Below are 15,246 nucleotides of genomic sequence, written 5' to 3'. Positions count from 1 at the left end.
AAAAGGCCTCCACGTACAATAACAAGTTGCCTACACGAGATCTGACTATTCACTAATATTCCTTTAGTTTAATTTTTTAACTGAGGTTTTTTTATGTTTTGCCAAGATAGCGGCATTTTATGCGAATTTCGCAAGGTATGAGGTCTTCTATGCGGATTGAAAAGATGAAGTTATGGTTATGTTGGTCTCACCCCATAAAAAGATTTCAGTATATTAGTAAATTATAGACGATGCACGATTGTTGAGGTTACACATTTAACCGTGTTTAATAAACAAATTATAAAATCTTTAAGTTTTATTATTTTTATTTAATTAAAGATTCAATCTGTTTATCAGCCGATTCGGTTTGTAATCTCAAAAGGAATTTCTGCTAAATCGAATTAGGCCAATAGACTGGAACTATTGATGTTCTGAATTAATCATACAATAACATTCATTTATATGAGGAAAGCAAAATGGAACGTATTTTATCGTGAGACGATACTGAGTCAGGTTCTAACCCAAATTGCTGACAAAACGTATAAACTGACAGAGGTTGGCTATTGAACTTGATTCAGATCAGGTTAAGCAAAAACGGTATTAGAAAACTCGCGAAGAGTCTTTTGACTTTCAATCAGTCTACTATGCCTGGTCTAAAAAAACATCTTATTTTGTTATATAAAAGTCCTGCAAAGCCGACTACCTTGTTTTTTTAAATATTATTTTCAAACATTTTATTTTCTGAAATATAGTTTTGCAGTAGATATTATATGATATTATGAAATCGTATGGACCACCGAGATAAACTACAAAAAAATACCCTGACCCCCGTCTAATACAAGACAAAGCCTAAATGACCACAAAGGGGAAACACGAAAAAAGAGATTCTCAGCTCCAACATTGCATCGAAGTCGTTTCACCCGCACGTTCGTAGTTGCATTACTTATATCGCGCAAACGTCGTCGTCGTCGATTGTGCCATGGCTATTGCCGGTTCGGTCTAGCTTGATCGGTGCGAATAGTAGATTCAGAGCACTAGATTACGATTGTCGGTGGTTTCGCTCTTTGATTCATAATTCACCCTGAGAAATTCCACTACCACAGATCACAGATTTTTAGGCAAAAAAATTGTTTAAAAATCTTTGTAAACTTAGTAAGTCAAGAAGTTTCCGTTTCGATTTCATTTTTTATGGCGTTTTTGCTTGTTATGTTTATACAATGCTTATAAAAATAACATTTCCGGGCGAACCTGGTGCGACTCTGATCCAAAAACGAGACTAGCAATAGTCCTAGCCAACTGTGCTGGTATTGAGACGTTTAAATTTTGAGATGAACAAACAGTAAACACGGGGAATTAGGACGAAAACAAACCCAGATTTGTCAATAGTCGCCGTGTAAAGATCAATCCTTATCTAGTTTGCATGTATCTACTGTACGAATGGAGAAATGCATAGGGCGCGACAAACAGAAGGGAGGGCATTAGTGCTAAGCTACCAGCAAATCGAGCTAGGCACCACACCCTCGTACTAGTTGCTAGAAATGAAGTGTTTCTCCTTTCTGGCCATCGTTTGAAATTGTGTTGAGGTATACTGCCCCTTAATCGTATATTGGACATATGTTCTATGGGGTTACGTATCTACATGGGACTGACTTGAGATTGTATGCAGTATAGTCAAGCTTCAGATTTTCTTTCCTTCGCTTATAATCAGTGACGATAGTTTTCTTGGTGAGAAATCAGATGATAAATAAGGGCAATGCTTCTCCAATATGGGATAGTCTTCTATAACTACATTTTTACGATCTTTGTGAATATAATATTTGAAACTCAAATCAAACAATTTTTTGCACATCTAAAAGCGAACATCGAGTAACTACCCGATTATGGATCACTTTATTACTTCACCGAAAAATATGTATTCGTCAATGATTTTGAAGCAACCTACACATGGCTGCTTTTTTTAATTGAGCGAAAACTTGACAATTTTGTCAGCCTTTTGATCCGATTTTGTCAGTCTCATATTAACCCTTTCATCCCCGCACCTTTTTTCTTGTACATACAGGAGTCCAATACTGTTTTTCCTTGAAAATGGTGCACAGTGGCCGAAAACCCCAAAAACGTGAACTTAATTCACTAGATGCCAAACTATCGCATATATTCACAGGGAATTATTCGTTTGAATATTTCCCACAATCTGATAAAAATTAAAATAAGGCTTGGCTTACTATGATCGAATTAAAAAAAAACTTCGTGCTGGCGAGGTAGAAAGTTGGTATCTTTGACAACGTTTTAGAAATGCTCGTAAAGAAGAATTTTATTAAAGAACTTGAACTTGTAGGATTGAATTTAGTTTTTTTTACTATAACTTGTTCCATTGTGACTTATCGTGCAAACAACGTTCTAGACAAATGTGAAGGCATTAAAACCACATAATATTGCTGAAGACTGTATGTGACAATATTCATTCATTTCCAAGTTATTGAATATTTCTCGACGAACATATGATTACGGCTTAAAAGCCAACTGTCGAAATTCTCTTTGAAAGAAAATTCCGGACAAACCGTTACCCAGCAATCACAGATGTTGGTAGCAAACAGAAGAGTAAACTTTTCTCTTTCATTAAATGCTGTAAACTGTGTTTGGCAAGTAAAGTCCGGAATTTCCTTTCAAAGAGAATTTTGACAGTTGGCTTTTAAGCCGTAATCATATGTTAGTCGAGATTTTAACATTTTTTATGCCAACTTGAACTACGTAAAAGCAAGAAAGGTGCAAACCAAAATACACGAACAGGCTACGGTTTGCAGTACCGACTCATTTTGGTGAGAACCGATCCTGCGGTACTGAAGCCCGCAGTACCGGTACTTGAATATTTTTTTCAATAGATTCGAGAAACGCTTCAAAGTGAAATTAAATGCTCAAATTGACGTCTCATTGCAGCAGAATTTTTCGAATGCGCCACCTTCTTTTTAGGGTTTTGGTACCGGTAACGCCGGTACCGAAAATCCCGGTAATACCGACTCATTGTTGGTACCGTAATACAGGTACTGAACAAAAGCCAGTACCGGTATTTTCGGTACCATACATTTTTTTTTTGAAAAATATGTAGACTCTATAGCGTGACCCGTTTCCAAATATCGGTCTTAACGGTGGCTTTTAATTATATTTAATTATCTTCTAGATAAATCGTTCAAGCCTACGTCGGCAATTCTAGAAGTTAACTATTACCAAATTTCGTTGTACTGAACAATATGTTTAAATTCCTGCTCTATTTGGTCGAAAAAAATTTCAACTATCTTCTACAGTCGTGATTCGCTGGTTGGACACTTTTTAACTGGACCGCTTTTTAGTTGGACCTACGCTAGTTGGAACATTGTCCAACTAAAAAGCATCTGAACGTCAAAATCTCATGTCAAATTGACTTTGACAATCTATCTAACAATCTTTTAAACTACTTATGTCTTCTTTGGAGAGCTTTTGACATTTGTCAGTTGGTCCAACTAGCGAATTAAATTCGTTAGTTGGACATAGGCTGTGGCCCAACCAACGAATCACGACTGTACACGGCGAATTGGGAGGCAAACAAACCGCTTCTGGGCCTGAGGGGAGGGCGGTAGGATAAAAATGCGAGATTTCAGTGTGCGTATTTTTAACGTCAGATATCTCAATTGGGAACGAAGTGTGGAAGTTGTTTCTGGGTGACTTCCCCTTCCAGCGGAATCGCTCCTGAAATTTCACACGTCATCTGGAAATGCACCCTGAACGGCATTTGAAGCTTTTTTAAACAAGATTTTGGGAACTGAAAAGTCTTTTTGATAAGGAGGTATGTTTGATGTTCTATGGCCTTTAGAGAGTTTGACTGAAGAAGGGCTACCCTAACAAACATCGTATCATTCAAGAGCCTAACGACCTGTTCAGGGTATCATCCGAACAATATGTGAAATCGTTGGACTTTTTTTTTATTTCGATTATAGAGGCTTTAACCTTAAGGTCATTCGCCTCTTCGGGTTAGAAAAATGTCTAACCCTATGTGCGGGGTCCGGGCTCGAACCCAGGTGCGCTGCGTACAAGGCAATCGATTTACCAAATCGTTGGACTATATGGGTTAATGTTCGTGTATATTTTTTTATTAGGATAGAGTCCTAGGAGGGCTGCGTTTGTAAGTATTAGTAATTAGTATTAGTAATATTGATTTATATAACATCCAACTATTACATTATTTATAACTTTCGCCTTTTGTTATTTCGGTCATCTATGAAAACTGTTTCGGTTCCAAATGTTTTCATTAAGTAGATGATAGAACTATTATGAAATTTAAACGCTTGTAAGGACGTGGCCAGGTGTGTGGATATGAGCGGGTATACGTCATTTCGGTTTGTGGCGAAAACTGGAGCCCTATTTTCACAGTCACGTCACCTAGTGACTAGAAGGAAATTTTCTTCTAATCACTAAGTAACGTGACTGTGAGAAAAGGGTCCCTGATATGACAATGGATATGCTCATTTCTGCAACTCCATCAACGATTTGTGCAGGTGTTCGTTCTATGCTATGCTATCGGAAAAGTCAGCAAAACTCCATAGTTTACAGGAAATTAGTAGCCTTGGTATGCATAAAAATCGAAACCAATTTATAGCAAAGCGATAATGCCGAGAGGAAATGTGACCAACGTACACGTATTTACATTCTTGCCTCGATTTACTGTTGATAATAGGGATTCTTACATTTACCATCTGTTGAAGTCGACGAAAGTCGCACCGCATATCAGTTAAGACAAAGGACATTTGCGTACGAGAATATTCTTGTTTTCTTTGTAGTACATTTTTGATGAACAGTGAGTCTGATCAACCTTTCCGTTTTACCCAAAAATTTGAAGCCCCCTCGACGTAAGTTTGAACTAGGTCGAATTAGCGTATGCCACATAAACACATTTCTCGATGCCAGTAAGTTTATTTGTTGTTGTCATTATTATTGTTATGCATTCTTACCTTCCCGTTTCCTTGAAGCTGGTCTTTATCGTTTAATTACCAATATTCTAAGAGAATATTAATGTACATTTCCTTTTTATCCTTGAAATCGAACTTTTAATTATCTAGCTTTTCTTCATAGTGTTCAACGAATTCTGCTATTACTGTGCTATTATTTTTCTTATTTGATTTCCATTTCTTTATTTTCTCTGTAAAATACGATGCAATGAAGATATTTGCTATTGCCCTAATCATTGGTTATACCGGCGAGCTATGCCTGCCATGGGCTAGTTGATGATTCTCATTCATTCCTTTTTCTGAAAATTTGTAGGTTCAATGAATTATATACATATTTTCTTTGTTGGCCCTTTTTCCTTCTAATAGTACTCCTTCGATGTCCGCCGATTTCATAAGTTACTCTGTTTCATTATTTTTTTATACTCTTAGATGCTCTTAGGTGCTGTCAGAGTCGAAGTTCTTTTTATTAATTCATTTACCATTATTGAGATATTTGACCATTTTAGTTCAGTTCATAGTTAATTTTTCCATAATCTAATCCTTACTTCCAATCAATATATCCGCTTCTCTAAGGATTAAAAAAACTAAAATGATACAGAGAATGATATGATTTAACGGATATGAAACGGGAACATGGTTAGTCAGCTTTTTTTTAAATATTATGTGATGTCTTACCACTCACTAACTTGGATACTATATAGTGCTTTTAACTACGTTATAGTTTGGTGACTTGAAGCATTAAGCGAGTATTAGGCAAATCTTTTTTTTAATATTGTATATGTATCCATTTCATAGTCTTCGGTTGATCAGTGATAGTGATTGCAAATTGTGCCTCGACTCGACTAACCTGGCACAACGCGCCCATTCTCCTTACTGAGCCAGTCAAAGGGCAGGGGAGATTTGCGTACGAGAATTTAAAATACCTAGCGCGTATCTATAAGCGCAGCGCATAGAATCTAGCTGTATGGGTAATACTCAGATTGTAGACACATGTGGACTACCCATTTTTACACTGATAATAACAGTTTTTTTATTACCCCAAGTGTTCGATAATTGATTTCCATGACATAAGACTCAAGTTGAAGAACACTTCTTCAAATAATTAGAAAAGCAAGGACTTTCTTTCGATGCAACCAGTCTTGGCGTAAATAAATCTTAAAATATTACTGGTTAGTTTATTTTCATCTTTACGTGAACTTTTTTTTCTTTTTATTTAAGTTTATCATTTATTCATCACTTCGAACGAAGTTTCTTTTATATTTTTCCGGATGAAAAACATTCAAAAGTGACACGCATGTTTTCCATATTTTATATCCACCATTTACACAAGAATTGTGTTTCCGCATTTAATATTTTTTCTTCAATTTACAATTGTGACTCAGCACTAAAAATTTGAGAACAAAGGGATACTCTTAGTTAACAATTTCACGGCTGAGTAATAATTTAAAAAAAAAAATCGTAATCTCCAGGATGGTGAACGATAATACTGTACTAACTTCTTTCGATTTCTTGCAACAAGCAACAATTATGCTGTTGTATGCGGAATGTTCCTGACATGTGTGTATGTGTTTACTCGGGTGATGATTGAAAAAAGTTTTGGCAGTCCGTTGCGAGTGCCGTATGCACCTATAAAAAACAGTCTCTGACTCTCCTCGAAGGGTGGTTGGTATTCAGTTAGTTTTTTAAAAATAATTTGAGGAACTATGATTGCTGGTTAGTCTTGTCATCATCGTATGTGCCTTCGTTCGACCCGTAGGAAGACATGTGTATCATAAATGCAGCAGAATTTCTGTACCCTTCGAAGAGAAACTAGTCATAGTTCCACATAATGGCAAAAATGGTTGTAAAACTGAGTTCAAAAATACAACAGCGTTCGTAGTATTGGTAAAGATCTATTACGAGAAAACTGCTATAAATAAACGACATCACAAATTAAGTCATTAAAATCCTGTATCCTTACGTCAGTGTTATTTGATTGGTGTCTAGTTGCTAACGTTTACAGCTGTTTCTGTAGAGATTTTTCCTTTTCTAAAAAAACTAAAGAATATTGTGTTCTGCTCATGTACAAATGTGAATTGTTGTCCTTTTTGCTATAATTGAGACAACGTCAATTGAGTATAAACCCGTCTCTCCTGCTCTCTCTTGTTTCTATTTTTCAAAAGATTCCGCGTGGTCGTATGATTTTAAGATCAGTAATTCAGTTTTATGCAAGAGCGTTGTATCTAACAGAAGAAAAAAAAAAGAAAAGTATAGTCTCTAAGATTTCTGAGAAAAGGGTTAGTATTCTTGCCTGTCGTCTATCGTATAAATATTCATATAAAAATGTAATTAATATGTACTTTCCTTCTTAAGCATACAAAGTTTGCAATATTACTCTGTTTTCCTTACTCTCAAAGAAGTATCGAAATACGCTCGCGACAGCTCTTTTTATCTACTTATCAACGGAGTTATTTTGTTTATAACGCTAGGGTCAATTTACGATTCCGCCTCGACCGGTGGAGTAGGAGTGCTAGCACTTACATCGATCACTTTTTTGGACTTGATCTCGGTCACTAGGTCAGCTGAGGAGGTGGTGGTGGCGCTGGTAGTGCTAGGGCTGCTGTTAGTAGTTGTACCATTTTCGTTGCTGTTGGTTACTGCCCCGTCGGCTTCTTCCACATTCGTCGATGATGTGTCGTTCTCTTTGTCACTGTCGCCTTTTTCGTCATGATCTCCGCTCGCCCCATTAGTGCTCACTTTTGGATCGGCTTCTCCATTCTCTGGAACTCGCGCCGGTTCCTTTCCATTGACTGACTTAGAAATTCCATTTTGTTGATGTGTTCCATTTTCGGCTGTGATGGTGGAGACTTCTTCTTTTTCAGACTTCTGTTCTTCTGCGTCTGCTGCTGGTTCTATCGATTCCGGCTCTTCCGTGGCTACTGGTGATGATTCTTTCGTGGTTTCTGCTGGTGGTTCTTCCGCGGGTACGATTGCTGGTTCGGTTGATTTAGGTTCTTCCGCATCCACTGTCGATGGTTCTTCCACTACAACTGCTGCTGGTTTTTCCGCAATCACTGCTGCTGTTTCTGACGATTTGGGTTCTTCAATGGCCATGGCTGCTGGCTCTTCCGATTTGGACTCGACCTGTTTTGTAGCTTCAGTTACTTCTAAAGCAGATGATTCTTCCATTTTGTCTACTGCTTGAGCTTTCTCCGTCGTGGTGGATGGAGATGAATCGGTTTCCATTTTTTCATCTGTTGCTTCGTTTGCGACTTCATCAACCGGTCCAGCCGTGGTCGCTTCTACACCCTTACTCTCTGGAACCCCTTCCGATGCTTTTTCGGATTTTTCATCATCGTTTTCTGGCTCAACAACAGTATCTTTCTTGTCCACCGGTTTCTCCTCGTCCACGGCCATTGCTTCTTCGGTTGGCGTAACCACCGGTTCGGATTTGGTCTTTTCATCCACAACTTCTGAATCAGCTGTTTTTTCCACAATCGCCACAGTCGATTCTTCGGCAGATTTTGTTTCCTCAACCGGTTGAGATTTTTTGTCTATATCTTCGGTCGATTTAGTATCTTCCGTTGTCTTTAGCTCTTCCATAGGTTCATCGACAGCTTTAGGTTCTTCTTTCGTCTCAGTAGAATCCTCAACTGTCTCTGTTTTCGTAGCAGCAACTGTATCTACTTCAGCTTCTTTTGCGGTTTCACCTGCTGCTGTAGTGTCTTCCTCGTTTTGCTCAACGGTAGCCTTTGGGACCACATCCAACTGAGCAACCGAATCCATTTCCATTGACTCTGAAATAACTTCCGCGTCAACTTTCGAAGCTTCCTTGTCGACTAGGACTGGTTTGGGCACCACTTCTACCTTGGCAATTTCAGTAATAGCTGTTGCTGGTGTAGCTTGCTCTGCAGGTTTTTCCGTTTCGGTAGCCGTAACTGTGGGTATTTCTTCCTTTTTGTCAGCAATTGTTGGCTGTGGTTCAGTTGAATCGTTACTAGATTCGGATTTCTTCTCCTCCACTGGTGCGGGTTTCGTCGAGGTAGTTTCGGTAACGGCTTCTTCCGCCGCTGGTTTGGCAGTAGTTGTGTCAGCAACTGAAAAAAAAAAAAATGATTGCGATCATCATTTGAATATTTTAATTTATTTTTACAGTCATATCAACTATATTTGTTGTGTAAAGTAATTGATAGCTATCATTTTGTCATGGAGGTATATCCATATGCGTACTTATTTGGGGAAGGGAGGGAACATAGAAACTAGCATATTTCATAATTAGCTAATTTGATGCGATAACAAATTGCATTAATGCGAGCAAGTTTACAATTTTTTTCGTTCACAGTTATCAGTATCTTCTTCTTCATTTTCAACATCGCCAAGTTCGACATCAGAATTTCAGTCTGCAAATGAAGCCGATGCAGTTGTTTAGGTCGCTTGCCGTTCTTTGCGTGTTCGAAGAGCTCCATTATGGTTCGATCCCTATCAACTGTATGAAGAGGGGAGATGTTGGAGACGCAACCCAAAAAATGTATTGTGACTGAAAGAAAACTTTCCAAAGTCGACGTGCAGAAATATACACAACCACCTCAAAATTGATAATCCTTGGATTTGTAAAATACCTAATCATTTCAAAATTTTATTGTCACCCCTTGTTTTTAAAAAAGTGTCCGCCGAATAAAGGCTGTTCGATTTCATTCTGCATTTTATTGCTACACATTGTTTGAAGCATAATTCAATTATCTTACCTTCTTTCTCTTCCTTTTCTACAATATTTTGCTCCTTGGCCACACTAGCGACAGCAACATCTTCCTGATCAACATCCATCGTTTCCTCTTCCACTTTTGCCTTCTTAGCTGGCGGTGCAATTTCAGCACTTGCGCTATCTTCACTCTTTTCCATTTCATGTTTCTTGTTTTCTGTGTTCGTTTCCTTTTTCTCTGTTTCTGTCTTATTTTCTTCTGTTTCTGACATGTTTTCCTCTGTTTCTGATTTCTTTTCCTCTGTTTCTGATTTCTTTTCCTCTGTTTCTGATTTCTTTTCCTCTGTTTCCGTTTCCTTGGTTATAACACTATCTTCTCGCTTGGCGTCCGTTTCCTGTGTATCATCAGTTTTACTGACTTCAATGTTTTCCTCCTTTGGAGATTCTTCCGCTTTAGTCTCAGTCTTATTGGTTGCTTCGGTTGGTTTAGCAGACTCTTCCTCCTTTGCGCTAACATCAGTCATTTCAGCATCGACCTCCATCTGCTCCGTGGAACCTTCGCTGTCTTTGCCGTTCAATTTGACGATACCGTTCTCCACACCGGGTGTGGCATCTGTGACCTTGACGACTTTGGAGGGGGGTTGCTACATGTTGGAATTGAGAAACATTTGAAAAAGATTAATATTGCGATTAATTGAAGTGAAATAAATTACAATACTCCTCATGCTATCTGTGAAAGACTACAGATGGCGACCATGGTCTATTATCGGAAATATTAAAGGTTTGTGTCTTGACTTTCGAAAGCTGCCGAATTTACCGATAGGTGGCTTCGCTATATTTGCTTAGTCTAGACACAAACCCAAAATCAATGAAAAGGGAAGAAAAAGATTAAAACGCAAGTTCAAGAATTCAGTTCAGAGGAGGAAACATGTAAACGTCGGTTTTGAGATGTCTCAGTTTTTTTTGTGAAAAAGATTACTAAACAGAAAAGATTTCTATTTGGATCAAAATTACATCATTTCAGCATCATATGTATGATTGCGATGGAAATTGATTTCTCTTTCATTGAGACGCTGAAATAGAGATCAGGGGTTTTGGCATAATCGGTTATGACGAAAAACGGAATATTACTATGTTTAAACATTCAGTCAATTGATCTATGGCATCCCACCGATCGATCTGTTGCTTGTCATATTTTGTCACTTATCTGTGCTACCCATAATCGCAAGTCAGTCTCATGTTCTATGGGATTCCCTATCTACATGGGACTGACTTACGATTATAGGTAGTGTAATCTGTAGTCAAATCCTTGGTGGTAGTTCATCATGTATGTAGTAACATGCAACAGAATATAGTGACAAATAAACGAGTAATTTTCATTATTTAGAATTTTACCTTGGAATATATGTACGTTATACTGTTAATCTAAAATAATCAATAGCGAAATTCAGTTCTACGGGAAACGGGCGACAAACATTTCATTGGAATTGTGCGTACTTTCCCGAAGATTCTTCGAACGTTTTTTAAACTGTCAAAAAACGTATGTAACCTTCTCTTAATAAGGTAAACGTATATAATTAATGCTTAGTAATAGTCGACATCGTGAGAATTAACTTCAAGATGAGAAACGCGATTATTTGAAGATCTTTTTCCAGAAACATCGTGCTGTAGGGAAAGCCTTAAAAGGCTATTAGAATAAGCTTTTCGAGACTCTTGATAATCATAGTCAAACATGCAGACATACAAGAATTAGCAGTCGTTGCTAGAATTACTTAATAATAAATAGATGTGCTTCGATTTCCCTTGATGTTATGCTCTGCCAACAACTAAGGGTATGTCGCATACCGCTGATCGTCACCAAGGCAAATCACAATTACCAAGTACAACGTGATACTGTTTATCTTAAGATAGCGGTAGCAAACCCAAAATAAAAGCAAAATGATACTGATGGTGATGGTGACAACTGATAACGATAATGAGCAATTACAACAATGATACATTTTAGGTTACAATATGTCTTATTGAATACGTTTTATTTTAAATGTAGAAGAACCAAAAAGTACGTCATTTGACAAAGCCTTTCAACGTTCGAACGATAGCGCAACAATGCCATTGCAGCCGGTTTACATATAAGTAATCGAGAGAGACCCACGGAACAAACTTCGCTGCAGTTTTTTGGCACGACATATACACACAACATTACATCGAAAGGGGGCGAGGATTGGACAACCGAAATTTTGAATAAACACGACCGATTGATTTTCTGTTTGCAAATTATTCGATGAATGGATCGGGAGGCTTTGTCTGCTGCCTTCGTTTTGCGTTACTCAAATTCTCTTTATTTCCTCGTTAACATAATCGTTTTGGCAGAGAAAAACTTCCCGCATCAATCCATCGAAATTTATCGTTTATTTTCTCTTTTATTTGTAGCTTTTTTATTCAGGAGTGAACAAATACTTCAAAAGGCTTCCAAACACTCACTTCTTGGCCTTTTCGATATTCAGAGCAGATATTACGAGAGAGCCTAGTAACATCAACCTTTAACTACTATCATACTTAAGTACAATCGATTACTGCATATATGTGTATTCAGTTTTATTGTTTTCCAGTGACAATACTTTTATTTGTTTCTCTTCGTTTCACACGTCTAATTGTAACATTAAATGTAGTTGTACTAGGGTAGGAATTGCTTCCTCTGTTATGTTTGGCTAAACATTAATTTTGATCTCTAATAGGAATAATTCACTTCCATTTGATTCTGACACTGGACAGATATCGTTTACTTTTAAAATGATAGTTGAGAAAAAAGTTTGTTGCAAGATTCGTATCACAAAAAGCAAGAAAAAAAACCTAAGCATATAATAAATCAGGTGGATTCGATATTGACACTCAAAAACGAATATCAAATTCTTTTCGGTTCTTCAGTCCAGTTCAACGTCAAATATGGTTCGGCGTCTTATCAATAGAGAGATGAAATACGCTGTATGGGATTCTTACTGATAAAAAAAAATTCACTTTCTGATGACCGTATCAATTAATTAACTATATCAGAACATCTTTGCAGTTACCATTACCATCTAGTGAAATTACTAGTACCACATACATGTCGAGTAGGTGTTGGTGTGTATGAAAACGATTTCGTAAGTGTAAATGTGTAAATAGCAAAAAATGGAAAGGAAAAGTAGGTAATTTAGTGCTTATTTGGATATACCTGAGCTTCGTCGTCTTGGGCAGCTTCATCAATTTTGCGCTTGCTATTGCCGTTAGTGGATTCTTCTTCAGCCGACTCAATAGGGATGTCGGCGAATGACGAGATTACGGTGAATTCTTTGCGTTCCTCATCGGACAGTTCAGCATTGCCGGGTCTGTCTAGGACCACGACGTTCAAGCCTGCTTCCTTAGCCGCTTTAGCCTCTGTAGCGAGAAACAAAAACAATAAAATAAAAAACACATTAGTCCAGTTGAAACAGTTGAAAAATGTAACGTATGTATTGCCCAAAATGTTGCTACGGTGCAGCTTCTACCAAATACAGTGCTTATCACGAACCCAACAATAACAATCTATTCAAATCGAGAAAAAAAACTCACCGGCAATCACGTCGGTCAGAAAGAGGGCCTCCTCAGCTGTGACCTCAATGTTCTTAAGAATGGCCTCATAGCTGTCCTTCTCTTGCTTGGCGCCAATCTTTGTGTCATAATGACCGGCCAAATACTTTACCAGATCTCCTTGTTCGCTGTTCTCAAACAGCATCTTTTGAGCGTCGATACTTCCACTAGAGTAAATGTAGATTTTGCGACCCGCTTGCGTCCACTGTTCAAAAGCTTTCGAGACGTCGTCGTAAACACTAGATTGTACCAGGGCAGAGGAAAATGTTTCGTTCGTTGTTTACACATGCGATAGTGATAGATTAAAATAAATTTGCAAAAACTTACTGTCCCTTGATGGCGCCTTCTTTGTAGCCCTGAGCCCAAACCAGACCCTGCAGGGTTTTCAGGGCACCGGTCTTACGATCCAGAGACATTTGCCATTCGACATTCTTTACCACATCGGCGATAGCGTCTTCGGAGTCCTATTAAACAAAAAAAAATATAATGGATTAGTTTAAATTAGGAATAAGTTTAAAAAATTGTAGGCCTCCGGACTAGCCGAACTGTTAATTTTTTTTTGCGTTGCATCTGTTTTTTTGTAAGTTATGCTACATAGGTGTAGTGCAAAATAAGATAGACTGATTACACCAAAGTTTGAATTTGTGTTGCACCGACTACTACGCTGCCTATGAACGCAAATCCCTTCTATAAATATAAGAAATCCCATAGAAAACGGGACAAGTATGCGATCATGGGCAGTACTTTGGTGTAGTAGTCCGCCATTCTACGCATATTGTCGCATGTATATAGGAAATCTCATAGAACATGGGACAAGTATGCTTATAACGGCAGTAGTGTACTGTCAAAAATGATTGCTGTGACAGGGTGCGATCATAGCGTAGTTGGTAAGTCAATTGGCTTGTACCGAAGACTACATATTAAGAAGACTAACATCTCTTTCCTTTACCCATACAAACGAGGAGGGATAGAGGTTACAGCGCCTCTATTGAAGGAAAGTAGGAAGTTTAGTGTATATGTGTGTGTGCATCACTATGGAAAGTACTACCTTTACCCGCAAGTGACGTTGCTGTTACTGTCTCCAGATTCAGGACAGAGTTGCCAGTGTCTTTTTGATATGCAGTCCTCGCTTGTACGCACGCAGTCCAATGGTGTCAGGGCATTTGACATAAACCCATTTAACATAAACCCGTTTGGAATAAGTCATTTGGCATAAAGTCAACTGGTATAATAGTCATTTGACACAACAGGCGTTTGGCATAATAGTCATTTGGCATAAGCACGGGAAGGAAAGCGGCGTAGTCACATAAGGTGACGGCTAGTATTTTTTTAATTTGTTTGTAGTGCCAGAAGCGGCAGTAGTTCGCAAACATTTATTTATTTATACATTAATTGTAATTGTAATTTTATTGAATACGGGTATTCTGTTGGTTTACACCTAGTATCAGGACAAGGAAAAATGCTTTGGATATAAGTTACTTGATTAGATTATCGCTCAATACAATACAGCATTGTTATCTTTTTATACATTATCGTTAAATACAAATGATCGCAATGTGATTTTTGTTGTGACAGTTTGCACCACGGAGGGGAAAATCGACAACCAACGCAACTTTGACTGAAACCAGTTTTTACACAATTAAAAAAAATGAACAGATTGAACTAAAATACACATCAACGGAACGAAGGCAGCAGAGTGGAAAAAAATCACGTTGGATGAGATGGGAGGTCGGTGATGGTTTGTCAAGACGAGTCTGGGCAAAAGCAGGTAATGCCGATACGTTTTCTTCGACGGCTGTCGTAATTTCATTTGACAAGTGAAATCTAGCCAAACATTTGAAAAGGACCTAACAGCAAAAATGTACGCAAATCGTATTACTATGTTATGATACAAACATATCATTATGAAAAGCCATAACTAACTGAACACAGTTCACAGCAGTTAATGGAGGAGAAAACTTGTTTTTTTTGCTTGAGTTTGTGCGATGACCCCTGGCTACTACTCCG

General features: G+C 37.9%; 1 protein-coding gene across 1 annotated transcript in view; it reads right to left on the bottom strand.

Annotated features, from left to right (window-relative positions):
• Positions 1–6,831: 6,831 nt before the first annotated feature.
• Positions 6,832–15,246, bottom strand: part of LOC131677107 (enolase-phosphatase E1-like) — a 31,853-nt gene continuing 23,438 nt past the window's right edge. Inside the window, exons 3-7 of the mRNA XM_058956702.1 lie at positions 13,567–13,703; positions 13,222–13,478; positions 12,845–13,047; positions 9,680–10,277; positions 6,832–9,031 (exon numbers count right to left, since the gene is read on the bottom strand). Of these exons, the coding sequence (XP_058812685.1) occupies positions 7,431–9,031; positions 9,680–10,277; positions 12,845–13,047; positions 13,222–13,478; positions 13,567–13,703 (2,796 nt within the window). The 3' untranslated portion in view covers positions 6,832–7,430. The remainder of the gene's footprint in view (positions 9,032–9,679; positions 10,278–12,844; positions 13,048–13,221; positions 13,479–13,566; positions 13,704–15,246) is intronic.

Source organism: Topomyia yanbarensis, chromosome 1 (genome assembly GCF_030247195.1).
Source record: "Topomyia yanbarensis strain Yona2022 chromosome 1, ASM3024719v1, whole genome shotgun sequence".
Classification (NCBI taxonomy): Eukaryota; Metazoa; Arthropoda; class Insecta; order Diptera; family Culicidae; genus Topomyia; species Topomyia yanbarensis.
This window is presented reverse-complemented; position numbering and strand designations above follow the sequence as displayed.